The sequence below is a fragment of the Zea mays genome, chromosome 10 (assembly GCF_902167145.1).
Source record: "Zea mays cultivar B73 chromosome 10, Zm-B73-REFERENCE-NAM-5.0, whole genome shotgun sequence".
Lineage (NCBI taxonomy): Eukaryota > Viridiplantae > Streptophyta > Magnoliopsida > Poales > Poaceae > Zea > Zea mays.
Window position 1 is genome coordinate 70,029,948 of NC_050105.1, and position 27,656 is coordinate 70,057,603.

Consider the following 27,656-nt stretch of genomic DNA (forward strand, 5'->3'; position numbering starts at 1 on the left):
GTATCTTCGGCTACGAAGCTGCTGGTGCTTCCGATAACAGGCGGTTCAGGTTCAGAGTCGGCTAACAAGAAGTAGAAGAAGGAAGCACAGAGAAGGGTGCAGCATGTTGGGGTGCAGGGACCCTTCATCAAGTCAAAATGGTCCCACATCCCAATCACCTTCTCCCAGGAGGACCTTCAGCTCAAAGATTACCCTCATAATGATGCTATGGTTATATCTTGTGTCATTAAGGGATTTTTGGTTCATAATGTTCTGGTTGATACAGGCAGTGCAGCAGATATCATATTTGCTAAGGCTTTCAGACAGATGCAAGAACCAGAGGACAAGATCCATGATGCTACACATTCTCTATGTGGCTTCGGAGGAAGGCAAATTGTAGCACTTGGCAAAATCACAATGTCGGTAACCTTCGGCTTTGTTCACAACACAAGGACTGAACAGGTTGTGTTTGACATTGTTGACATGGAGTACCCCTACAATGCAATCATTGGTCGTGGGACACTTAATGCTTTCGAAGCAATACTTCATCCAGCATATCTATGCATGAAGATACCTTTGAAACAAGGGCCCATTGCTGTTCATGGAAGTTAGGAAGCTGCCAGGAAAGCTGAAGGAAACTGGACAGATTCAAAAGCAATTCATAACATAGATGAAGTCGAAGCCTGTGAACAGTACAAATACAAAAGAGAGAAGGCTGCTTCGGCAGATCAGCCGAAGCCCATGCTTCTATTTGAAGACATAGTAAAGCAAAAAGTATTACTGGGGTCTCAGCTGTCTGAAGAGCAAGAGAAAACTTTGATAGGATTTTTATTCAACAACAAAGATGTCTTTGCTTGGTCAGCCAATGATCTCTGCGGTGTCAACAGAGATGTTATTGAACATTCACTCAATGTGGACCCATCCTTCAGGCCAAGAAAGCAAAGGCTTCGGAAATGTCTAAAGATAAAGCCGAAGGTGCTCAGAATGAAGTGAAAAGGCTTCTCAGTGCTGGTGTTATCAGAGAGGTAAAATACCCAGAATGGTTAGCCAATACTGTCATGGTGAAGAAGGCCAATGGCAAATGGAGAATGTGCATTGATTTCACAGGTCTTAACAAGGCATGCCCAAAAGATGAATTCCCTCTACCAAGAATAGACTCTCTTGTAGATGCATCAGATTCTTCAGAGCTCATGAGTCTATTGGATTGTTATTCAGGCTATCATCAAATCTAGATGAAGAAGGAAGATGAGCCGAAGACTAGCTTCATAACTCCCAATGGCACTTATTGCTATCTTCGGATGCCTGAGGGGCTCAAGAATGTTGGAGGAAGCTTCATCAGAATGATAGCCAAGGTCCTTCATTCCCAGATAGGCAGAAATGTGCTGACTTATGTTGATGATATCATAGTGAAAACCACGAAACAAGAAAATCACATTGCTGATTTGCAAGAAACATTTGTCAATTTCAGGCAAACTGGCCTGAAACTAAATCCATAAAAATGTGTTTTTGGAGTGAAGAAAGGCAAGTTCCTTGGTTATCTAGTGTCGACGAAAGGAATTGAAGCTAACCCAAGCAAGATCGAAGCTATCCTTTGGATGGAGCCACCAAGCACGAAGAAACGGGCTCAACGGCTGGCAGGAAGATTAGCATCATTAAACAGATTCATATCTAGATCAGCGGAAAGGAATCTGCCATTTTTTGAAATACTGAAGTCAACCGAAGTCTTTCAATGGGGCCCGGCATAACAAATGCTTTTGAAGAGTTGAAACAATATTTGATTGATTTAACAACATTAACTCCACCCGCGCCAGGGGCTCCATTGCTCTTATATGTGGCAGCTTCGCATTCTGCAGTGAGTGCGGCACTGGTACAGGAGAAGCTAGATGGTCAGGCTAAAAAGCAAGCTCCAGTATACTTCGTCTCTGAAGTTTTAAGTCCATCAAAGAAAAATTACACAGAATTGGAGAAGGTATTATATGATGTGTTAATGGCCTCTAGAAAGCTTCGGCATTATTTTCAAGCATACCACACAATTGTTCCTTCGTCACAACCTCTAAAGGATATCATGAGGAATAGAGAGGCTACTGGAAGGATTGGAAAATGGGTTGTAGAGCTTAATGAATTCACCATTGATTATGTGCATAGATCTTCAATTCAGTCCCAGGCGTTAGCAGACTTCATCGCTGACTAGACGCCAGGGGCTCAGGAAGAAGAGATAAATAAAGATGTCGAAGCTTGGACAGTGCTCTGCGATGGTTCTTGGGGAACCTTTAGCGCAGGAGCAGCTGCTGTTCTAGTAGCACCTTCGAAAGTCAGAACATGTTATGCAGCCAAGCTAGATTTTAGTTGTACAAATAATATTGCCGAATACGAAGCACTCTTGTTAGGGCTTCGGAAGTTAAGGGCAATGGGAATAAGAAGGGCTATTCTGAAAACTGATTCTCAAGTCATTTCTAGCCATGTAGATAAAAGTAGCAAGGCAAGAGACCCGAAGCTTGAAAAATATCTGGATACAGTTCGAAGGTTGGAGGCTTCTTTCGAAGGTTTCTCTGTCAAGAACATTCCAAGAGGCGAAAATGAGCATGCAGATCTGCTAGCCAAATCAGTGGCTCAGGGGCTCCCTCTACCTTCGGAAGTATTTTTTGAAACAATAAAAGCACCTTCGGTTGAACTCATGGAGAGAGAAGTACTCGCCATTTCTCCAGTACATAGTGAAGATTGGAGGACTGAAATCATATCTTTTCTCCAGGGCAACTGCCTCTCGGACGACGAAGTTTATAATAAAAGAATGGAAGCAAGAACAAGACCGTATATCATAATAGAAGGGGAATTATACAAACATGGAGTTTGCTCCCCCTTCTCAAGTTTTATCCAGGACCGAAGGTATAGAACTAATGAAGGAGATACATGCAGGATTGTGTGGATCTCATATTGGGTCTAGGCCTTTGCTGGGAAAGGTTTTTAGACAGGGATTCTACTGGCCGAAGGCAGCTTCGGATGCAGCAGATCTGGTCCAAAAGTGCGAAAATTGTCAAAAATGTGCAAGAGACCAAAAACAACCTTCATCGTTAACTCAGTTGATACAACCAACCTGGCCATTGCAAAGATGGGGCCTGGACTTGTTAGGCCCACTCCACCAGCACAAGGTAATTTGAAATATGTCATGGTGGTTGTAGAATATTTTTCTAAGTGGATTGAAGCAAAGCCTTTGGCTACAATAACTTCGGTTACAGTCCAGAAATTCTTCTGGCAAAATATCGTTTGTTGCTTCGGCGTGCCGAAGGCTATAACTGTGGACAATGGAACACAGTTTGATGCCAAAACTTTCAAAGATTTCTGCAACCAGCTTGGCATGAAGATTCATTTTGCATCAGTCAGGCACCCGGATTCAAACGGGCTGGTCGAAAGAGCAAATGGTATTATAATGACGGGAATAATGAAGTTAATCTTTAATCAACCCAGAGGAAAGTGGCCAGATGAGTTGATTAAAGTGGTGTGGAGCCACAATACAACTATATCAAGGTCAACAGGTTTTACACCGTTTAAGTTATTGTTTGGTGACGAAGCTATAACCCCAGAAGAAGCTAAGGCAGGGTCAATTAGAACAGTAGCTTTGGCAGAGGACGAAGTTGATTATTCTGTGGCAAAAGATGCTATAGAAGGGACTAGACTTCAGGCTGTGGAGAATATCAATAAATATTAAGTCGAAACAATAAAATGGCGCTATAGAAAAGTTCGGCTGAAAAACATTAAGCCAGGGCATCTGGTACTTCAGAGAGTGGCCAATCCAGACACAGTAGGCAAGCTACAGCTGAAGTGGGAAAGACCCTTTCTGGTGGTATCTTCGTCAAGACCAGGTTCTTATAGATTAAAGGATATGGACGGCAACGACATTCCTAGATCTTGGAATGCGGATGAGCTTCGATGATACTATGTGTAACTTGATGTAATCTTTTTCATTTTTCCTATGGCACCCTTTTCCTTTCCGAAGGGGGAGAAAGGTTTTTAATGGGGCCATAGTTTGTAATTTTTCCTTTCTTATCCAGCTCTACGAGAGCAAAATCCCCCAAAATATATAAAATGTAAAATCTGAGCATGCACCATCGAGTGCAGAAAAAGAAAAAAAATAGGGAGAAGCTCGAAAGTTGTCCCTAAGGGGATGCAGAGCACGACGAAGCTACAAAAAGTCGTTCCTAAGGGAGCGCAGCGTAAGTTTTCTGCTCAAAAGTCGTTCCTAAGGGAATGCAGAGCCAAATACCACCGAAATATAAGGCGAAGAAGTTCAAAAGACGTTCCTAAGGGAATGCAGAACTTACACAGAAAAGTCAACGGTGATACTGCCGAAATAGAAGGCGAAGAAGTTCAAAAGACGTTCCTAAGGGGATGCAGAACTTACACCGAAAAATAAGCGGTGCAGCCGAAAAATAAACGGCAAAGAGATTTCAGCTTTTCCTAAGGGAATGAAAAGTTTTGATGTGGCTTCGTAAGCATGTACCCGGACATTCATTTGCACAATACATCACATCATTCATTGCATTCATATACATTCATTTAGACATACATAGGATCATCATCATCATATCATACAAATATTGACAGTTGCTTCGGCTCTAATGATAAGGCTTCGGCGAAAGGAAAAGAAGCAGATTTATGCTTCGTTGTGTACGAATAGAAGGGAAGGTGTTTTTCGCCTTCAGCTCAAAAAATACAAGTTTCGTCCATATCGAAGCAGTTCATACATGGACGAAAAGGTAAAAATATATTACAAGGTATGGACAAATTTATAGAGTAGTATCTGATTCTTAAATTACAATATTCTTTACAAGGATAATTCAAGAGTTTCTTTAGAGTTTTTTCATAGCAATGTCTTCGGCTTCATCACCATCCGCTAAGCTTCGGATCATCCGCCAAGCTTCGGATCATTGCTCTTCGGCTTCGTCATCCTGTACATAACAAAGCGTTATGAGGTAAATTCAAGTTTCAAGGAAAAAGGTAAGTACAAGGTATGAGTTTATTGCCGACTTAAGGTGTCACACCCGGATTTCGGGGCACCAAGACCCGGGCGCGAACATAATCACCAGGTGTGCTGGGACCAAGTCTCACACATATGATGAATCATGGCACATGATCGAATGTCACATCTTTACTATATAATAAGAGTTCTATACAAAATAAATAATTACATTATAAGGAGACAATGGTCTAACAACCCTAAGTTGATTGGGAGACGACGGCCTAGACCTCTCACGAACACATCTCAGCATCCTCCATGCGCCTCATCCTGTGGTACCTGTTCTTGACCTGTGGGGGTGTGAGACAGCAAGAGTGAGCTCACATACGTTCATCGCTCAACAAGTTGTGGGAAATAATGTGCATGAACTCGCCAAAGGTGGGAGACTCATGTGAAGTGTAAGGCTTACCAAAGAGGATGGTTAGAGCTGAGCATTGCTTTTAAAGTTGGTAAAATTTTTATTAGCAGTTACTAAGTATAAGTAAATACCAAACCCAATTAAGTAGTAGAACAAAAATAACAACATCACCTGCGATGCAATGCATATGACAAATTGAATTTAGTTCCATAAATTAATCATGTGAGTGTCCGAGCTGCTCATGACCGTGAGCACGGCTAGTATACCAGTTTTACACTCTGCAGAGGTTGTGCATCTTTACCCACAAGTCATGTTTCCCATCTGTCAAGAGACGGCCAATCCCATACACCTCTACCGAGGAGGCGAGGCAGGGTAACACTACAAGGCCTTTACAAAGTTCCACTAGCTTCAGAAAACCCGCTACAGTTTATAGGAAGCTCCAGTGCAGGAATCCCTCGCCTGACCGCCATCGCAGCAAAATCAACCAAGGACCTCCCTACACTGACCACTCCCCTACTGCCCTTGCCCCTTTCGGGTAAGGTAGTCTTCCACTAGCTTTACTAGTTAGTTAGCTAAGGCGTCCCATTAAACCCTTGTGGTAGCACTGTTTTCCCGGGTGGTTCTCCATGTTCCAATTAACATAATGGTCTTATCATGAACAATAATAATAAACAGATAAAAGTGTAATCATGAATAGTGTATCTCCATACCTAAAACCACAATAAGCAATAGCAAGTACTACCCAAGAATTCAGTGGTAAACAAGGTATAAAGATAGTCAAACTAGGGTAACCTGTTGGGTCCCATCAAAATTAACCTATGCAGATCATTATGATTAATAAGAACATGACTGGGTAAAAAGAAGTGATCAAGGGCACAACTTGCCTGGGACTTGAGATTCCAGGTACCAACTTGCTCTTCAGATGACACGTATTCTCACTGCTAGTCGTAGCAATACAAACAAACATGGTATAGACAAAATTAACATCACACCAAACATAAGAATAAACATCATAATAATAATCTATGCGCTGCTACGAGATTGTGGGTTAGCTAACCACTAAATTCGGAGCTACGGTTTAAAGGATATGGTTTTCCAAAGATTTAGACGATTAAATAATGAAACCATGTTCTATGTTGACTATAATTCATGTGATAAAGATATTACAAATCAGACCGTATTATAAATCAGTTAGACATCATATCTTGGTTAAATCATAGCCATATACTAGATTAGACTATGATCTTCACTATAATTAGAAAAGTTAACCAAGTGCCTTATTACTTTTGAAAACATGTCACATGATAAAATGATGTTTACAAAAGTGTAGATTATAATATCACGAATCTAACACAACTGGAATGGGTCAAATCGGAATAAAAATGAATTAATTATGAGTAAAACAAGGTTCTAGGATTATTTATATATTAAAAAACATTTTAGAATTAATTTTATCTTTAAACATCAATTCCTGGCCGCGCCTGCTATTCCATAGAAGTCCAGAGTGTTCTGTGAAATTCTTAGGACCCAAACGTGTTAATCTTTACACAGCACGGGACGACGGGTTTAGTTTGAAGTTAACAAGGGGCTCTTTAGCTAAACGTCACGACGAAGGGGGTATGGAGGTTCCAGAGCCGTCCGATCACACGACAACAGCCAGCAGCACCCCACGCCCACAACTATCTCCCATCATCCGATCAGATCGGACGGAAGAGATTTAATTATGCAAAGGGGTGATCGGGTCTTGATCTCGACCGTGGATACACCGATCAACGGACCACACTTCTCGTCTTCATCCGAAATCCGAACGCAGCGGCGCCGGGCAACTACACGGCGGCGACCATGGTTGAAGTGGTGCCGAGACAGCATCAGAGTGTTAAAACTCCCAGTCGCAGGGTGATAAACTATGCTCGGGCCTAGTGAATACTGGTAGGGTAGAAATTTTACCCCGAACTTGGGCGACGGTGGCATGCCTATGCGGCGATGCGGACCGCGGCGGAGTTCTCCCCTTGATCCCCGACTGCCACCCGAGACGAGCACGCCGGAGACCACTGTGGCAGAACTGGGTGCACGACGAGGGATCCTGAGCACATCGGCCCCCCAAGAGTACTTGTTGGTGAGGTGGTAGCCGAGCGCGACTAACGCAAGGGTCCACCACCAATTAGCCGGTGACAACGGTAGGGCGCGGTGGGCAGTTCGATGGCGAAGTGGAGTTGGGCCTGCTGGAGATTGGGCCCAACACAGGTTTGTTTTGTTTTTTCCTTTTTCGCTTTTTTCTGTTTTCTATTTTCCAAATTCATTTCAATTTACCATTTGAAGTTTAATTGAATTTTTCAAACTTATTTAAAAATGCACAACACACAATCCAACATGAATGCAAAATTTAAGTTTTTTATTCTTTATTATTTATTTCCTTACCTACTTAAACAAATACTCATAATTATGAAGAGTAAGAAAATGATTCACACCTTCAAATAGTTAAAAATTCAATTACATCATATTTAAATCTAATGTTTGCTATTCATGTGAGACATAACTTTAATATTTGTTTTTTATCTTTATTGAATATAAAATTCAACCAAAGGGGATTTTTTACAAGGGAATCTTGTTTCTAATCTATTGTTAGATAATATAATTGTTTGAAACATAGGAGAATTCCCCAAATACCTAAATTTAGAATTTTAGGTATTACATAAGGTGACTTCGAGCTTCGTCACCAACCAAGCTTCGTCCACCCTTCGCCCAAATTTGAGTTACGAATCTGTTCCCAATGCTTCGGGCCAGGCCGGGGATGTCATTCAAGTCCACTGGTGATAAGCTGAAGTTCGGCCTGTTTACAATATTCCTGTGCGTGCAACCAGCCTTCATAAAAGCAACAGTTGTGCCACGAGAAGCTAGCAGAGCGCAGAAGTCACCATGCCCAGCTATGACTTCATCAAGAGCATCAACTTCGCCTTCAATGTGATCGAGGATGCCTGGCAGGTCTTCAGCTGAAGGTTTAAACTTTTCAGAACTGGCTCCAACAGAGTTGAAGACTTGCTTCAGTCGTTGCATGCAACTGCTGCCGAAGTTTAGACATTTATCTTGAAGTTCCTTCAATGACTTTTGCAAGTTCGAACTCTTTGCAACTTCAGCTTCAAGCTTTGCATCAAAATCCTTTTTCTCTTATTCGAAGCTTTTTGATTTCGTGGAGAGTTCGCTGTTTAATCTAGCAATCTCGGCTTGGGATTCTGCCAGCGAACCCTCCATTGTTTGGATCACGAAATCCTTCTTCTCCAGAGCAGCTTCGTGATCTTTAACCTTGCCCTCTAAGCCCTCAATTATAATCTCATTTTTCTTGTCCTCGAGGTCTTGTTGCATCTTCAAGGTTTTACTTAGTAGTAGACTCTGAAAAAATAACCTTCATCAGAAGTAACCTTCATCTCGAAAACAATAAAAAATTAACGTAAAAACTTTACCTTAAAATTAGCATAAAACAAGCTGTCGGCGATATGCTGCCACCGGTATCTACTGAGGTCGGCCTCAAGCTTCGGAAAGCCAACACTCTTCGATAGAGTGCCGACAACCTTCGCTCCAGTCCAGTCCCGGAGGCATCCTAAACTCTCTTCGTCAACACCACCGAAGAGCAATGCTCCTGGTTGATAGCCGCATGATATTGCATAATCCCTCAGCTCTTCCTTCTCAGCCTCAGAGACAGTAGACTTTCCAAAATCCAAGTGGCTGGGCTTGGATGGCATGACGGTGTTATAATCTATCTCTTCTTCATTAGCATCACCCTCTTCAATGCCAGCCTGTTCAGCTTCAGCGGCAGATGGACCTTCGTCAGAGGCACCCTTTGTAACAACCAGTCCCGATTGCCTCATTACTTCGGAGATTGGGGCAGTCTCGGCAACTTCGGCCTCCTCTCCGTCGCGTGTAACTCTAGAAGTTGAACGCACTCTGGCCATTTGATACTGAATTTCTTACGGTTTTGATGAAGTTGATGACTTTTTGCAATTTTACCGAAGCTCCTTCTTATGACGAAGCTAAACCAAGACGATGCTCTAATTGAGAATACGATGAATAAGCTTCGGGTATGCTCAAATTTTTCAGTAGCACAACAGTGCAATAGTAATAAATGCTGTGGTAACTTCACACCTACCCGTCTGTTTATATAGTGCCGCAGGTGGGAAGGTGAATCGTCAAACCGTCCGCACCCGCTGAACAGTCGCCCGCACCCACTGAATGGTGGACCACAGTGCGCGAGAAGGTGAATCACCAGATCGCGCGTACCCGTCGTATGGTGGGACCACCTCACACTCGGAATATTTAATCGTTTCTCGACAACGAGCTCAGGGAAGGTGTTTTTCGGACCTTCGGCATTCCGAAGCCTAAGAGATTTTTTCACGGGTTGAGCTCGTTACGAAAAACGATCTGGCACCGTGAAGGGGCTACTGTTGGGGGTCTGCTTCATCGCCGAAGGTCCGGTAAGAAGAAACACCTTCGGAAGATCGACACAGAAGCAAAGCCGAAGCTACCATCCGGGGAGCTTCAACATAGTGACACACCTTAAGACGAAGGGTGGCACCGACTTAAAGATGAAAAGACCGATTGGCCCACAATAATCTGTGTCATGATTGTAATCATTTGTAAAGGACATGAATGTAAATCCACACAGGCTGCGTCCTGTGCCTATAAATAGATGAACAGTACCCCTGTACTGTTCACGCTGACCTATATTCACTTGCGCGACACACTTGGATCTTTACCTTTTGTCAAGCCAAAGGTACAAATGTAATTCAATATTGTTTATATTCATTCATGATTAAATAACAGTAAATATATATTATAACATCATTCTATTATTCATGTTGTTTCCCATGTTTCATATGCTTCGTCTTTCATCTGAGTATGTTATGATCATGAAGGTATATCCTTCATGACCTTCGTCTGAAGATCGTTATATCCTCAGGGAAATAATGCTTCGAAGGACGAAGGGCTTTAACCTTTAACATCTTGTGTTGCCTTGTTCTTAATTCATAACATTTGAGAACAAGCCCCCAACAATAAGAGAGAAAATTAAGATGGATCTATTAAGATAAGAGAGAGTCTTTTAAGATAAGATGGATGTATTAGGGTTTGATATATTCTAGTGGGGGTATTCTTAGTTGGTCTAGTTTATCTTATAAACAATTTATGAGGATAAGATAATTTTTTTAACCTAAGATGAACCTATTAGGATAAGATAGAATTTTTTTTCTCAGCTTAAAGGATTCTATCTAAAATAGATACACTTTAATGGAAGATAATCTAGGTTGTTTAGTTATCTTATGAATTCTATTTATGCCTATATGTATAAGCAGATGTAATTGTGGACATTACTGCACAACTCATCACACTCAATCAGAGATCCAAATCAAACAAGTATCATAAGAACAAGCATTCAAGCACATAGATACCTATAAAAATAGTTTTGTTTTTGTTCCTAAGATTAGGCCTCCTAGTCCTAAAAATCACTTTAGGTACGGGATTTCAAAGTGTGAAATCCACATTTGTCTTTAGAAGGAAAAAGGTAAGAGTAATCAGAGTAAGCGGAAATAGATGAGAAAAGATTAAGAAAAGTTTAGAAAAGAATTAGAGTAGCAAAGGTAAGTAGACAAGGGTTGTCTAGTTCTATCTAGGTTTCGTCCTACAGTCAACATTCCTCTGATACCACTTCTGTCACACCCGGGATTTAGGGACCCGGGCACGAACATAATCACCAGGTGTGCTGGGACCAAGTCTCACATATATGATGAATCATAGTACAGAAACGAATGTCACAACTTTATTATACAATAGGAGTTCTGTACAAAATAAATAAATAATTACATCAAAAGGAGACAACGATCCAGCAACCCAAAGTTGACTGGGAGACGATAACCTAGTAGACCTCTCATGAACACATCGCAGCATCCTCTATGCGTCGCATCCTATGGTACCTGTTCTTGACCTGTGGGGGTGTGAGACAGCAAGGATGAGCTCACATATGTTCATCGCTCAACAAGTTGTGGGGAATAATGTGCATGAACTCACCAAAGGTGGGAGTTCATGTGAAGTGTAAGACTGATCAATAATCGAGGTTAAAGATGAGCATTGCTTTTAATAAGTTGGTCAAATTTTATTAGCAGTTACTAAATGTAAGTACCAAACCATAATAATAATAGAACAAAATTTAATAATAAATCCCATGCAATGCAAATGACAAATTGAATTTAGTTCCATAATTTAATCATGCAAGATTCCTGAGCTGCTCATGACCGCGAGCACGACTAGTATACCAGTTTTACACTCTGCAAAGGTTGTACCCTGTACCCACAAAGTCGTGTATCCCATATCGCCAGGGTTTCCAATGCCCTTAGACACTTCCGAGGTGATTGGCTAGGGATCCACTACGAGGCCTTTACAAAGTTCCACTAGCTTACGAAAACCTGCTTTAGTTTCTATGAAGAGCAATGTAGGAATCCCTCGTCTAACCGCCATCGCAGCAAAATCAACCCGAGAACCTCCCTACACGCCTACTCCCCTACTGCCCTTGCCCCTTTCAGGTAAGGTAGTCTTCCACTAGCTTTCCTAATTAGTCAGTCAAGGGCGTCCCATTCCACCCTTGTGGTGGCACGTGTTTCTCAAGTTAAGCTTCATGTTCCAATTAAAGATAATGATCTTGACATGAACATAAATAAAATTATAGAATAATTAGAACATGGATACAATGAAATATTAATCCCAAAAACCTGTAGAGCAATAGCAAAACTACCCAAATGATTCAGGGGTGAACAAGGTAAAAAGATAACCAGACTAGGGTGACCTATTGGGTCCCATCAAAATTAAACCTATGCATGATAAAATGATTATAGAGAACATTATTGGGTAAATAAAAGTGATCAATGGCACAACTTGCCTGGGTCTTGAGATTCCAGGTACCAAGATGATCTCCAGGTGACTCGTGACCTCACTTCTAGTCGTAGCAATACAAAATACATGGTATAAACAAAATTAACATCACACCAAACTGCATAATATAAATTTACGCGTTGCTATGAGATCGTGGGATCGAGAACTAGTAAAATCGGAGTCATGGTTAAGGAGTTATGATTTATGGAAGATCTACGTAATTTAAATATTAAACTCTATTATAAATTGATTAGTATACAACATATGAGAGAATATTCTATAGGTAATGAACACAACTTTAGTTTTAATTATATCTTGACTAGAGATCATCTTTTAATCAAATTATAATTATGGACTGGTTAGATTTGATTTAGAAGAGCTAATCTAGTAGTCATAGGATAAATAAATAATAAAGTATGTGACATGGTATAATTAATGTTGTTACTGCGTAGTACATATTTATACGAAAGTATCACAACTGGAACGAGTCAATTCGGAATTAAAACAGAGGAGTTATGAATTTCCGAAGTTATTTGATACCTAGAATAGAGTAATTCAAATGAATAATTTTAATTCAAATGAATAAAAAAATAATAAAAAAGAATTCCTGGTGCTTGGGCCGCGCAGGGGGAAAGGTCGAGTGGGCCGAGAGGAGAGGGGAACGGCCCAAGCGCCAGGAATTCTTTTTTATTATTTTTTTATTCCTAGTTTGTTTTTCCACTCCAATTCAAAATTTTAAATTCAAATTTGTTTATGAGTTTCATACAGGGATCAAGTGTTCAAATAACAGTATTAGCTGAAATGATATATTTATTTATATATTTTTTCTTTAGAGTATATTGTTTCCCGTTCTTTTTCTCCTTCCATTTCCAAATTCTAATCTTCAAACTTAAACTTGTCTCCCACATTTGAATACAAATGTAAAAATACAAAAACCTCAGCATGGAATGCATATTTTAGTATTTATTTATTTGTTATTTGATCAATATATTTTTATTGATTGAATATGCACAAATAAAAGAAAACTAGTTAGTCCCCAAAGGTTCCATCATCCCCAAAATGCTTATATATATATGTATGTATTTATTTATTTTATTATTATACAAAATTTAAGCCTTTACATAAACTTAGCTAAAAGTGGTCCCAAACCCAGTTTCCACATAATATCCCTTTCTCTCTCCTCCACTACCTGATGAGAGAGGCCGATCAGCATGCATGTGGTTGTGTTTCACTCATTAATTAGACCGGCGCTGATTAAGAGGCATTAATTAGGGATATGTGGTAAAGTTTAGCATTTTTATTTAAACATCCCTCAAGTGGTAAAATTTAGCAAAACTTTAGCATGTGCTAAAATTTAGCAGTATGGAAATATACATACCCTAATTCGACCATCTTTTTCATCGACCTTTTTACTGTGTCTCATTGGGCACCAACCAAACGCAAGACGTAGGTAACGAACATGGTAAGGGTATGTACAACCTTGAGACTCCGGTTCAATTTTCTAAATACAAGAGACGACTAAAATACTACATGATACAATCATGAGACCCTAAATCATAAATACAGATAAGAGACAACATGTATAGAAAGTCGTGAAGAGACAGACTCTTCGTGAAGAACCGATCTCTTGTTTTTTTACTTAGCCCTTTAGAGACAACTTAAAAGATTGTATTAAATAAGGTTATACATGTTCTAAGGGCTAAGGCTCTCTCCAACCATAGATACTAACGCGTTCGGTACGCTATATTTAGAGTGTACCATGGTTCCCAACAGTCTCCAATAAACACCTACAAAGCGTTCGCTAAAATTTAGCGACCGCCAAATCTAGCATATCCTGTTCGTCCGCTATCTACACTAGGCCATCTGCTGGCCTGCTACTGTCATAGCACCAATAAAAAAACAAACAATGCCAAGAAGAAACCTATTGACGTCTCCGGTGACCGGTAAACAAAAAGAACGAAAAAAATAAAACCAAAACATCTTCTATGGACATATGTGAGAATGACCATTTCATATATTCGACATCTTTTAGTTGTACACAGATATTTTACCATGTATTATACAATGATTTGTGATTTGTTGCAAAAATACGGTTGCAATAATTTATGATAATATGGTTGCTAAAAATATATACGATGAGATATAGAGGATAGAACTTAACAATGAGATATAGAGGATAGAACTTAGAGGACGTTGTTAAAGACATTAAAAATACAGAGGATAGAATTTTTTAAAAAATTTGTTGTAAAATATAGAGAATATTTGTTTAAAGGATGAAATTTATAGTAGCGTTGCAGCCTAGCACGGGCTTGTGGCTGCCCTCTTTTTGTGTACGACTGCATCCGAAAAACAGCGAAGCACACGGTTGTCACTCGTCCGCACCCAGCTGCCTCACACTCACCACAATAACTGCTCCTGTCGTCGCGCTGGCGCCGCGCCGTTCCCACGATGGGATCTAACCAAACCGCGTAGTTTATCCAGGCAAAAAAAACCTTGGAGGACGGACGGTGATGCACCGAATCCCAAAGCAATTCAAATCGGAGTCAATCGACAGGGTAGTATAGTAATGTTCGTACCTGGTCGAGACTGACACCATGTGTTAGGTGTCGTTGCTTTGTAACGGATACTACAACGTTGCCTTCCCTTTTGTTTTCACGGTGTATGTAGTACAGTAGAATTCACGTTATTATCTTTATGAACTCCCTTTCAGTAACAAATCTCACAAACCGTAAAGAAAAACACAGAGAGAAAGAAGAAAACATTCAAGGGCACTAGTAGTGTATAAATGTGCGGCAAAATGTACATGGAATGGAAGGCAACAACATCTGTCCTGCCCTGTCCTGTGCATCCATCCATCAAGAACAGCGGTGACGAACAAACACCATTGATGATTAATTAGATGAGGAACAGGAAGCAAGAAATCGTCGGGGGGGCAGGGCAGGGCACTGTGTGGGACGGACGGCGACCGCGCGAACGGATCGGGGATAACAAACAAACCAATGAATCAGTTGCGGGAGCACTCGGCGGGGAAGCCCTGCGGGAAGCGCCAGCCGTCGTCGCAGTAGTTGTAGTGCATGTAGTTCTGCCTGGCCCAGGCGACGGTGCCCCACTCGGCGGCGTCGAGCTGGCGGCTCATCCAGCGGTCGGTGCCGGCGGGGCAGGAGAGCGGGCGGCCGTCGCCGTCGGGCACGCAGGCGTCGGCGGAGTAGCCGCGGTAGGAGACGGCGAAGGGCGCGGCGGACCAGTCCACCTTCACCTTCCCCTGCTGCGTGGCCCAGTAGCTGCCGTCCCACAGCGTGGCGTGCACCGACATGGGCTTCCCGCCCGGGTACGCCAGGTCCGGGTACCGCTTGAAGCACCGCACGAAGAGGTCGTCCACCTTGAAGATGACGTTCTTGTCGTTCCAGATGATGGTGTAGGTGTGGAAGTCGGCGGCCGGGTCGAACCACAGGTAGAACTGGTGCTCCTTCTTGCCGTCGCCGTTGGCCCACACGTTGGTGTTCAGCACCACGGGCTGCCCGCTGGCGTTGCCCATGAACTCCATGTCGATCTCGTCGTGCCCGGGCCCGTCGCCCGACGACAGGTAGAAGGAGGTCACGGTGCCCGCGGAGTTGCCCGGGATCAGCCTCATCTGGATGCTGAACTCCCCGTACAGGTACTTCTGCCGCGAGCTGAAGGCGCCGCCGGACTGCTGCGTCAGGATCAGAGACGTCACCTGCTGCCCCTGCGCGTTGTAGTCCGCGCGCACGTTGCCCTCCGTCGTGAACTTCTCGTACAGCCACGAGTCCGCCGACGCCGCGGCGGCCAGGAGAGCCAGAGCGAGGAGCAAGGACACGGAACGCCGCGCCATGCGGTCCATGCTCATGCCAGTGCTCTGCTTCGCTTGTCGGAGATGAGATGGGATGGGATGAGAGGAGAGGAGGCGGCTAGCTGTAGGCCAGTAGCTGACTGGCTAGTGGAGTGATGATGAAGCCGTGAAGCAACTGGTGCTGCGGCCAAGCACAGGATGTGGCGCCGGCTTTATACTGCTGGATGCCCTGCTTTTGGGCACGGGCCGCGGCCCACGGGAGAGGGCGGGCCACACGTTTTGTTGATGCGTGGGGCACGGCAACGCGGCACCGTCCCCCTTTTCGCTTGCGGTGTCGGGCGGGCGCGAAGCTTCTGATCGTGACATCCTCGCCAGGACTAGGAGGAGATGGATTGCCAACAAGCAACAATATCTGCGCGCTCCTATTGGGTGTTTGTTTGTACGCTCGCAGATTAGCCTAGCCCGGAAGGGGAAGAACTGGGTGTGAGCTGTTCATGTGCCCCCGTCACCGTTCCAAAAAAAAAACACTACCCTAAATTTATTGAAGACCAATCCATCATAAATTTGGCTAAGATTATATATAAATGTATCAAAACAAAAAAAATGCATTGTAAAACGTAGTACATGATAAATTGAATCGCACAGACGTGATATTACGTAAATGCATATTATTTTTACAAATTTGGTTAAACTAATAACAATTTGATTTTGATTAACCTAAAAAGTTTATTATTTTGGTGGGGATGGAGTGGAGCACGTATCGAGAAATTGTATCAAAACACAAGCGTGGTTTTAGAAGCGGTATGTTGTCACATATGGAGTGTCTAGAAACCATCCAATCGCTGGAGAATGTGTTGGGTCTAGTACCGAGAATATGAGCCAGCCTTTTTAGGTTAACATGAGCACATTTCCAAAATAAGAGCCCAAACCAGGGTCTAACATGAAATAATTTAGGCTGGGCCTCAAATTTAAGGCATGTCGGGCCCCAGCACGGTCCGCACGCATGGGTCGGGCTTAGGCCTGTCCGACCCAACGAAGCTCATGTTGGCGCCGATTCAGGCGTCAATCACTGCGTTGAGAACCAGCGGCGGTGCTCTCTGCACAGGCGCGGACGGTCCGCGCCTAGGGGCTAAACGGTCTGTGACCTGTAGCAGGGCTAGAGTTCCCTGTCTGTCAGGCCGGACGGTCCGAGCCTATAGGCCGGAAGGTCCGCGCGTGCGCAGGGGCGGCGAAGTTCGCCGACGGCGCCTGAATCTCGCTCCCGGGAGGGACCTCATCGGGGAGAAGAGATTCTAGGTGTTGTCTAGGGTCAGCAGACTGATCTAAACACCTCTAATCGACGTAGAGCCAAAGAGAAGCGAATAATTTAGGGATTGAGAGGCTAAACTAGAACTACTCCTAATGCCTAAGGTAAAAACGAGAGATAAAATGATTATTGATTCGATTGTTGATGACTAATCGGCCGTATTCCTCTGTATTTATAAAGGAGGGGGCTGGACCCGTTACAAACAAACTTCCCGAGCCAATTCCGTGAATATAGCCAACAATTGTAGCAAGAAACTCAGAACCCTAACTGACTCTGTGTGCGGGGACCGTCCGCACCACCACTGCGGATCGTCTGGCCTCGGGGCCGGATCGTCCGCACAGCAATGCCCCCTGCCTTTTGGTGGAGCTGAGCGAACCAAAAGCAACTAACACGAAGTGATCGCATTGGTTTCCTTAGGCATTTTGCCACATACTAGGATGATACTATTTGAGGAAACGCCCGTTTAACGCCTTGGGCAAGTCTTTGCCTTGTAATGTTTGCAACAAGTAGGCGTTACTGGACATCACCTGTATGACTTTATAAGGGCCTTTCCAGCTTGGCGACCACTTCCCAAACTTCCGGTCTTTACTCCTTAGAGGCAAGACGGTCTTCCATACCAGGTCTCCTACTTGAAACGATTTAGCCTTGACCTTCTTGTTGTAAGCTTTGGCGACCATGATCTTGTCCTTTTCTATTTCTCCTAAGGCTGTTGCTCTCTTGTCGGTTACTTCATCAATATTGTCCATCATTGAATTATAATAATCACCGACAGTTAGTTAATTTTGCTTTGCGAACCTGACAGCATTTAAACTTATTTCCACAGGCAACACTGCTTCTTGCCCATAAACAAGCTCAAAAGGAGATACTTTAGTAGCACTGTGCTTAGATATTCTCTGAGCCCACAAAGATTCAAACAAAATCCTATGCCAATGCTTAGGATGATCAGATATCTTCTTTTTTATCAGGCTAATCAATGTCCTATTACTAGACTCGGCCTGTCCATTGGCCTGAGCATAATACAGAGATGGATTGAGTAACTTAATTCTATATAATTTAGCAAACTCACGTACCTCCTTTGACATAAAAGAAGCCCCTTGGTCTATAGTCAAAGTCTGGGGAAAACCGAATCTATGAATAATATGCTCAGTTATGAACTCAATTATCTCCCTGTGTGTCATGTTCTTTAGAGCAATGACTTCAGTCCATTTAGTAAAGTAGTAAGTGGCAACTAACAAGAACCGATGCCCTTTTGATGATGAAGGATGAATCTCTCCTATAAAGTCCAATCCCCATCCTCTGAAAGGTCAAGCTTTAATGATAGGATGTAATTCGGCTGCGGGGACCAACTGCAGGTCACCGAATTTTTGACATACTTGGCACCCTTTGTAGTACTTGAAACAATCAGCTATCATGTTAGGCCAATAGAACCTAGATCTTCGCAATAACCACTTCATCTTTGGAGCTGATTGATGGGTACCAAAAATTCCTTCATGTACTTCGGCCATGGCTAATAGAGCATCACTTGGGCCCAAGCACTTAAGCAGGATGTCATCGACCGTTCAGCAGTATAGTTCATCGCTCATTAAAACATACTTGAAAGCCGTACGCCAAATGTTCCTATCTGTTCTAACACTGGGATTTCATAGATAATTAATTATGGGTGTCCTCCAATCGCTTGCATCGGCTCCATACCAGCCGAATCAATCAGGAGAACTTTCCTGGCAACCCTGGACGGTCTGGAGCCCGCACCTAGACGGTCCGCGACCTGGAGAATTGGCCCTGTACCGGTTATTCAGATTTTCGGTGTTGTGAAATTTCCCTCGCTTTATCTGATAACCTAATGCATCTTGTGCCAAATTGTTAGCTCTGTGATTCTCAACTTTGGAGATGTGCCGAATGCTGAATTCATCAAAAGAATGAATTATGCCCCAACATTTTTCAAGGTAACTATTTGGAGTACCATCAAAACATTGATACTCTTCTAATACCTGTTGGACAACAAACTGAGAATCACCAAATGCCTTCACATGTTTTACTCCTATACAATTTAAAAGTTCCAAGCCGAACAAAAGGGCCTCATATTCGGCTTGATTGTTAGTGCAATAAGTTTTTAATCTGCTAGAGAAGTCGAATGAGACATTACTTGGTGAAACAAGCACGATGCCAATTCCTTGTCCTTCATTGCAAACTGATCCATAAAAATATAAAGTCCAGGGAGTAAAAGTGAGGTATGATATGTCTAGTTTATGAGTATCATCAATCCGATGTTCTACAATAAAATCTGCTACAACCCGACCTTTCATAGATTTCAATAATTCATAGGCCAAGTCATATTCTATGAGTGCATAAGCCCATTTACCAATTCTACCACTCATAATCGGGTTTTGCAACATGTACTTGATCACATCAGTTTGATGACAATGGTGCAATGACTAGACAGTAAATAACATCTACACTTGGTGCATGCATAAAACAGACATAAGCATAACTTCTCGATAAAAGTGTACCTCGTTTCAGCATCCACCAGCCTCCGACTTAGGTAGGTTACCACATGCTCCTTTCCTCCGGTTTCTTGCGTCAGAACATCTCCAATAACCTTATCTTCAACTGCAATGCATAATATGAACGGTACTCCAACCTATGGCGCTTTTAACACGGCAACCGAAGACAAATACTTTCAAATGAGATCAAATGCTTCCCGTTGTTCTGCTCCCAAGTGAATTCGACATCATTTTAAGCCGAAGGATAGGAGTGAAGGCATCATTTTTCCCAGCTAGGTTAGAAATAAACCTCCGTAAATAATTTATCTTGCCGAGGAACTTCTGCACTTCAACCTTACAGGTCGGAGGTCCCACATTCCAAATGGATTTAATTCGGTCAGGGTCTATCTCTATACCATGTTCATGAATGATGAATCCTAAGAACTTACCAGCCGACACCCCAAAAGCGCATTTACGTGGGTTCATTTTCAGACCATACCGACGCATTTTATCAAAGGCTTTGCGCAAATCAGTTATATGAGAACTAAACTCAGCCGATTTGACTACAATATCATCAATGTAGACTTCCACAGTGTTTCCCAACAACTCGTGAAAGATCAAATTCATAGCCATATGATAAGTAGCACCAGCATTTTTTAGACCAAATGTCATGACAACCCATTCAAATAAACCAATGAAGCCTGGACATATAAATACCGTTTTAGACGCATCTTCTTCGGCCATGAAAATCTGATTATATCCGGCATTACCGTTAAGAAAGCTAATAATTCTATTTCCTGGCGCATTATTGATCAATGTGTCGGCTATGGGCATGGGATATTCATCTTTAGGAGTTGCTCTATTTAAATTGCGAAAATCAATGCATACTCTGAGCTTACCTGATTCTTTCTTTTCCACCGGCACAATATTGGAGACCCCCTCTGCGTATCTGCAAGGTCTAATAAAATTAGCTTCTAGCAGCCCGTGAATTTCGTCCTTTATTCGTGGGAGAAGGTCTGGACGAAATGCTCTAGCTTTCTGCTTGAAAGGTCTGAAACCGGACTTAATAGGCAGCCAATGCTCTACTATCTCATGGCTTAATCCTGACATCTCAGTGTAGTTCCAAGCAAAGCAACCAGAATATTCTTTCAATAGACCGATCACTTCATCTCTAGGATCGGTCTCCAGGGTCTTGTTCACAAAAGTCGGCCTTGGAGTTTTACCATCCCCTATATCGATCTCCTCCAAAGGATCAACCGATGTAAACCCCTGTCCTAATTTGTCGAGATCTCTGAATTCCTCTATTATGTCTCCCACAGATCTCTGTGTGACGGCGGACCGCCCAGTCTCGACAGTCGGATCGTCCGCGACACTGGTTCTATGTGTGTGGTGACTGCTCGGCCTTAAAAGCTGAACCATTCTACGACAGACTAGACCGTCCGGTCTCAGAGGTCAGACCGTCCGTGACCAAGGACTTATTCATTCTGTGTGTACTCATCATTTAAACTTTATTTAGGATTCAGCTGATTCTCCATAGGCTCTAACATTACAGGAATGAACCCTTTTTATCTATACTTATGAATTGACAATCAGAAAAATCTACTCCTATGAGACACGTAGCAGTCTCATAGGTCCAAAGTACAGGGGCATTGGCCACAACAATACAGGTCGATGCATCAACATGTACTTGTTCTACATCGTCGCCTACCCACTATAGTAACATTTGATGTAGCGTAGAAGGTATACATTGATTAGCATGGATCCAATCTCTGCCTAAGATTAGACTGTAATTTCCTTCTACATCAGCAACGAAGAATGCAGCAGCAAGGGTCTTAGTCCCGATGGTTAATTTAACGGACATGACTCCCTTGGCTTTGATCGAACTATCAGTTCCAACGCCGCTGAGGGTCATGTTAGTCTTGACAAGTTCGTCATCCTGTTTACCTAATTTTCTATATAATGAATAAGGCATTAAATTTACGCCCCCCCGTCTACCAACATTTTAGCAATCGGTATTCCATCAATGTGACCGCGTACGAAGAGCGGCTTTAAATGATTGACCAATTCATTTGGTTTAGTGAAGGCCGCCTCTTTAGGACCAAAGTCAAACTGAGCAATGACAGGTTCATCGTCGCCGACAATAGTACAATCGACGGAAAATGTAATAACATTTACGTTCATACCTGGGTGCTCTAGAGAAGCTTCGTAGTCGACCAGGTCTTCTCCCAGTAGGCCGTCCTCCTCCATGGGCATTGGCACATCATTGGAGGTGTCCTGGTGTGGTGTGGACGTTCCGGACTCGAGAGTCGGACGGTCCGTGTCCTCTGCGGATGGTCCGGCCTTTATAGCTGGACTGTCTGTCGTACTTGTAGAGAGCTGCACAATTGTTGTTTTATTTTCCGTTTTTGTGGCCATTTGCTTTTCCTCAATGACCTTTGGTCTCCATCTCTTTTGTGGTGGCGGGTACTGTGTATGTGTGTCATTGAATATCTTTTCCGCCTCCTTTTCTAGGTTCTCTTTCGCTCTTAGGCGCTGTAATTTTCGCTTTTGGGACCGTGTCAATCCTGATGGGCACCATCGAGGCATGGAGTATTTTGGATCGGCTATTTTGATGGCAACCATATCTTATTTTTATGTTTGTGTTGGTCGATTCACCAAAAATCATCGGCCCTTTAATATTCTCATGTATGACGACATTTGTTGTACCTATTTTGATGATGTCCTTTTTTGTCTTTCTCTCGGTTGTTGTAGGTGTATGCCCCCCTACCAGATTAGTCGGCCTTTGTGGCCTAGTAGTCCGGCAATCTTGCTGGGCTTGTGCCTGGTGACCGGATTGAGTGGCGCTCAATCGGTCTTGTACCCGAGGTGCCAACCTGTTGAATACAGATGCTTGGGGTGCCCCCCAAGCGGGGTAATGTGGCATCCCAAATGGATATGATGGCATACCCCACATTAGATTCGGGGCATATGGCGGTGGCACGTATGTATATTGATATGGCATAGGTAGATATTGGGGTGGAGGTGTCCATGTAGATATGTTAGGCCTGAACTGGACAGTATGACCTTCCATCTTTTCTGATTGGTGAGGTGGTCCAATCGGTCTTACCTGTTGTTGCTCCTGAATGGGTGTGCCATGTCGCTTTGCTAGCCGGTCCCTTGGACTGGCCTTTTTTTTACATATTTGGATAATAATTGATTAAAGATCGGGCCAGATTTGACCAGCCGACCAGCCGTTTTAAATGTATTAGTTTTCCACGTACCTATCTCTGGTCGTCGTGGTTTGAAGGTGCGTGGTCGTCGTGGTTCCTGGGCGCTGCCGGATCGAATGATCCGGATTGTCTAGCGGTGTTCTGGACCGTCCGCTTCTATGCATCAGACCGTCCGCGATGCGTAGAACAGGTGCTAGCGCCTGATTTCCTGCCTGCACCTGCCCCCCAGTGTTGGAGGTAGTGATGGTAATTTTCAGAGTCTCTCCCCCATCAGAAGCCTTCTCGGCCACTACTTTCCAGCAAGAAATTTTATTATTCTGATCAGCCTTCCGTACGTCGCCGATGATGACTTCTTTACCTTTGCCCTTATCGGCCATGCTGGGCCGAATCAGGACTTTTTTGTCCTCGAAGTCGATCACATTCATTGGGAAGGGCTCTGTATCCACCTGTATTTCATGAAATTTCAATCGTCCCTAGTTAATGGCCTATTGGATTTGTCATTGAAAGTTGCCTAGAGGGGGGTGGATAGGCAGAAACTGAAATTTAAAAACTTTAAGCACACTACAAGCCGGGGTTAGCGTTAGAATAAAAGTTAAGTCCGGGAGAGATGGGAAAACAAATCAACCAAGAAAATAAAGCGGATGACACGATGATTTGTTTTACCGAGGTTCGGTTCCAATGAACCTAGTCCCCATTGAGGTGGTCACAAAGACCGGTCTCTTTCAACCCTTTCCCTCTCTCAAACGGTCACCTAGACCGAGTGAGCTTTCTACTTAATCAAACGGGTCACTTAGACCCCACAAGGACCACCACACAATTGGTGTCTCTTGCTTTGATTACAAGTCACTTAAAGAACAAGAATGAGGAAGAAGAAAGCTAACCAAGCAAACAAGAGCACAACAAAACACAAATGATCCTCTCACAAGTCTAAATGCGCTAGAGTTGATTTTGAGACTTTGAGCGGATTGATCTCTTGAATTGTGTCTTTGGAGTGGTGTCTATTGCTCTTGTATTGAATGAGAAGTAGTGAATGCTTGGATGGTTGGAGTGGAGGTGGTTGAGGGGTATTTATAGCCCCCAACCACCAATTCAACCGTTGGGGCAGGCTGCTGTCGATGGGCGCACCAGATAGTCCGGTGCGCCACCGGACACTGTCCGGTACGCCAGCCATGTCACCCAACCGTTAGAGTTCTGACGGTTTTGACCGTTGAAGCTTTCTCTTCATGTGGCATCGGACAGTCCAGTGCCGCACCGAACAGACACTGTTCACTGTCCGGTGCGCCTTCTGGCAACTGCTCTGACTCTGCGCGAACTATTCGCGCACTGTAGCAGTTTTGCAGGTATCCGTTGCAGTCGATCGTTGTGCTGGAGCCGTTACTTTGCTGGTGCACCGGACAGTCCGGTGGCACACCGGACCATCCGGTGAATTATAATGGAGTGCGGCCTCAGAAACCCGAAGGTGAAGAGTTGGAGTTGATCGCCCCTGGTGCACCGGACAGTCCGGTGCGCCAGACTAGGGTTCTCTTCGGTTTCTTTTGCTTCTTTCTTTTTGAACCCTAACTTGATCTTTTTATTGGTTTGTGTTGAACCTTTAGCACCTGTAGAATATATAATCTAGAGCAAACTAGTTAGTCCAATTATTTGTGTTGGGCATTCAACCACCAAAATTATTTATAGGAAAAGGTTAAACCCTATTTCCCTTTCAATCTCCCCCTTTTTGGTGATTGATGCCAACACAATCCAAAGCAAATATATAAGTGCAGAATTGAACTAGTTTGCATAAGGTAAGTGCAAAGGTTGCTTAGAATTAAACCATTTTTTTAACTTCTGCTAGATATGCATGGTTGGTTTCTTTTATTTAACATTTTGGACCATGCTTGCACCACATGTTTTGTTTTTTGCAAATTTCTTTTGGAAAATCTTTTCGAAGTCTTTTTGCAAATAGTCAAAGGGTATATGAATAAGATTGCGAGAAGCATTTTTCAAGATTTGAAATTTTCTCCCCCTGTTTCAAATGTTTTTCCTTTGACTAAACAAAACTCCCCCGGAATAAAATTCTCCTCTTAGTGTTCAAGAGAATTTTACCAATTTTGTAAATACCAAATTGAATAAGATTAAATACATTTAGATAAAAAATTCTTGAAAATTTTGAAATTGGTGGTGGTGCGGTCCTTTTGCTTTAGGCTTAATATTTCTCCCCCTTTGGCATTAATCGCCAAAAACGAAGTCTTTTGAGAGCCCTTTTTCTTTCTCTCCCATTGGTAAGTAAATATGAGTGAAGATTATACCAATCGAAGAGTGGTGCGGAGTGACGACGAAGAGTAAATTGATACTGATAGAGTGGAGTGGAAGCCTTGTCTTCGCCGAAGACTCCATTTCCCTTTCAATCTATGACTTAGTAGAAATGCACTTGAAAACACATTAGTCATAGATATAAAAGAGATATGATCAAAGGTATATAAATGAGCTATGTGTGCAAAGTTTCAATCAAAGTTCCGAGAATCAAGAATGTTTAGCTCATTCCTTAGTTTGGTAAAGGTTTTCTCATCTAGTGGTTTGGTAAAGATATCGGCTAGTTGTTCTTTGGTGCTAACATAAGCAATCTCGATATCCCCCCTTTGTTGGTGATCCCTCAAAAAGTGATACCGAATGTCTATGTGCTTAGTGCGGCTGTGTTCAACGGGATTATCCGCCATGCGGATTGCACTCTCATTATCACATAGGAGAGGGACTTTGCTCAATTTGTAGCCATAGTCCCTGAGGGTTTGCCTCATCCAAAGTAATTGCGCACAACAATGACCTGTGACAATGTACTCGGCTTCGGCGGTAGAAAGAACTACTGAGTTTTGTTTCTTTGAAGCCCAAGACACCAGGGATCTTCCCAGAAACTGACAAGTCCCTGATGTGCTCTTCCTATCAATTTTACACCCTGCCCAATCGGCATCGGAATATCCTATTAAATCAAAAGTGGATCCTTTAGGGTACCAAAGACCAAACTTAGGTGTATAAACTAAATATCTCATGATTCTTTTCACGGCCCTGAGGTGAACTTCCTTACGATCGGATTAGAACCTTGCAGACATACATACGGAAAGCATAATATCCGGTCGAGATGCACATAAGTAGAGTAAAGATCCTATCATCGACCGATATACCTTTTGATCTACGGATTTACCTCCTGTGTCGAGGTCGAGATGCCCATTTGTTCACATGGGTGTCTTGATGGGTTTGACATCCTTCATTCCAAACTTGGTAAGTATGTCTTGAATGTACTTGGTTTGGCTGATGAAGGTGCCCTCTTGGAGTTGCTTGACTTGAAATCCTAGAAAATACTTCAACTCCCCCATCATAGACATCTTAAATTTTTGAATCATGATCCTACTAAACTCTTCACAAGTAGATTTTGTTAGTAGACCCAAATATAATATCATCAACATAAAAATTTGGCATACAAACAAATCTTTTGCAATGGTTTTACTAAACAGAGTAGGATCGGCTTTTCCGACTTTGAAGCCATTAGTGATAAGAAAATCTCTTAGGCATTCATACCAATCTCTTGGGGCTTGCTTGAGCCCATAAAGCGCCTTTGAGAGTTTATAAACATGGTTAGGGTACTCACTATCTTCAAAGTCGGGAGGTTGCTGAACATAGACCTCTTCCTTGATTGATCCATTGAGGAAGGCACTCTTCACGTCCATTTGATAAAGCTTAAAGCCATGGTGAGTAGCATAGGCAAGTAATATACGAATTATCTCAAGCCTAGCTACGGATGCATAGGTTTCACCGAAATCCAAACCTTCGACTTGTGAATATCCCTTGGCCACAAGTCGAGCTTTGTTCCTTGTCACCACACCATGCTCATCTTGCTTGTTGTGGAATACCCACTTGGTTCCTACAACATTTTGGTTAGGACGTGGAACTAAATGCCATACCTCATTCCTCGTGAAGTTGTTGAGCTCCTCTTGCATAGCCAACACCCAATCCGAATCTCTTAGTGCATCCTCTACCCTGTATGGCTCAGTAGAGGAAACAAAAGAGTAATGTTCACAAAAGTGAGCGACTCGAGATCGAGTGGTTACCCCCTTATGAATATCGCCGAGGATGGAGTTCATGGGGTGATCTCTTTGAATCACTTGGTGGACTCTTGGGTGTGGCGGTCTTTGACCCTGTACTTCTTGATCATCTTCCTTGTCTTGATCATTGTCCTCCTCTTGAGGTGGCTCATCTTCTTGATCTTCTTCTTCATTGTCTTGAGCCTGATCCTCATTTTGAGTTGGAGATGCTTGATTTGAAGATGATGGTTGATCTTGTGCTTGTGAAGGCTCTTCGGATTCCTTAGGACACACATCCCCAATGGACATGTTCCTTAGAGCGACGCATGGAGCCTCTTCATCATCTAACTCATCAAGATCAACTTGCTCCACTTGGGAGCCATTAGTCTCATCAAAGACAATGTCACAAGAAACCTCAACTAATCCAGTGGATTTGTTGAAGACTCTATATGCCCTTGTGTTTGAGTCATAACCAAGTAAAAAGCCTTCTACAGCCTTAGGAGCAAATTTAGATTTTCTACCTCTTTTAACAAGAATAAAG

General features: G+C 42.9%; 1 protein-coding gene across 1 annotated transcript; it reads right to left on the minus strand.

The window, feature by feature from the left end:
- Positions 1 to 14,885: 14,885 nt before the first annotated feature.
- On the minus strand, positions 14,886 to 16,244 carry LOC100285134 (uncharacterized). Its single transcript, NM_001294297.2, has one exon. It carries the CDS (start codon positions 16,123 to 16,125, stop codon positions 15,265 to 15,267), a length of 861 nt encoding a protein of 286 aa, NP_001281226.1. The 5' UTR covers positions 16,126 to 16,244; the 3' UTR covers positions 14,886 to 15,264.
- Between the last annotated feature and the right edge of the window lie 11,412 nt (positions 16,245 to 27,656).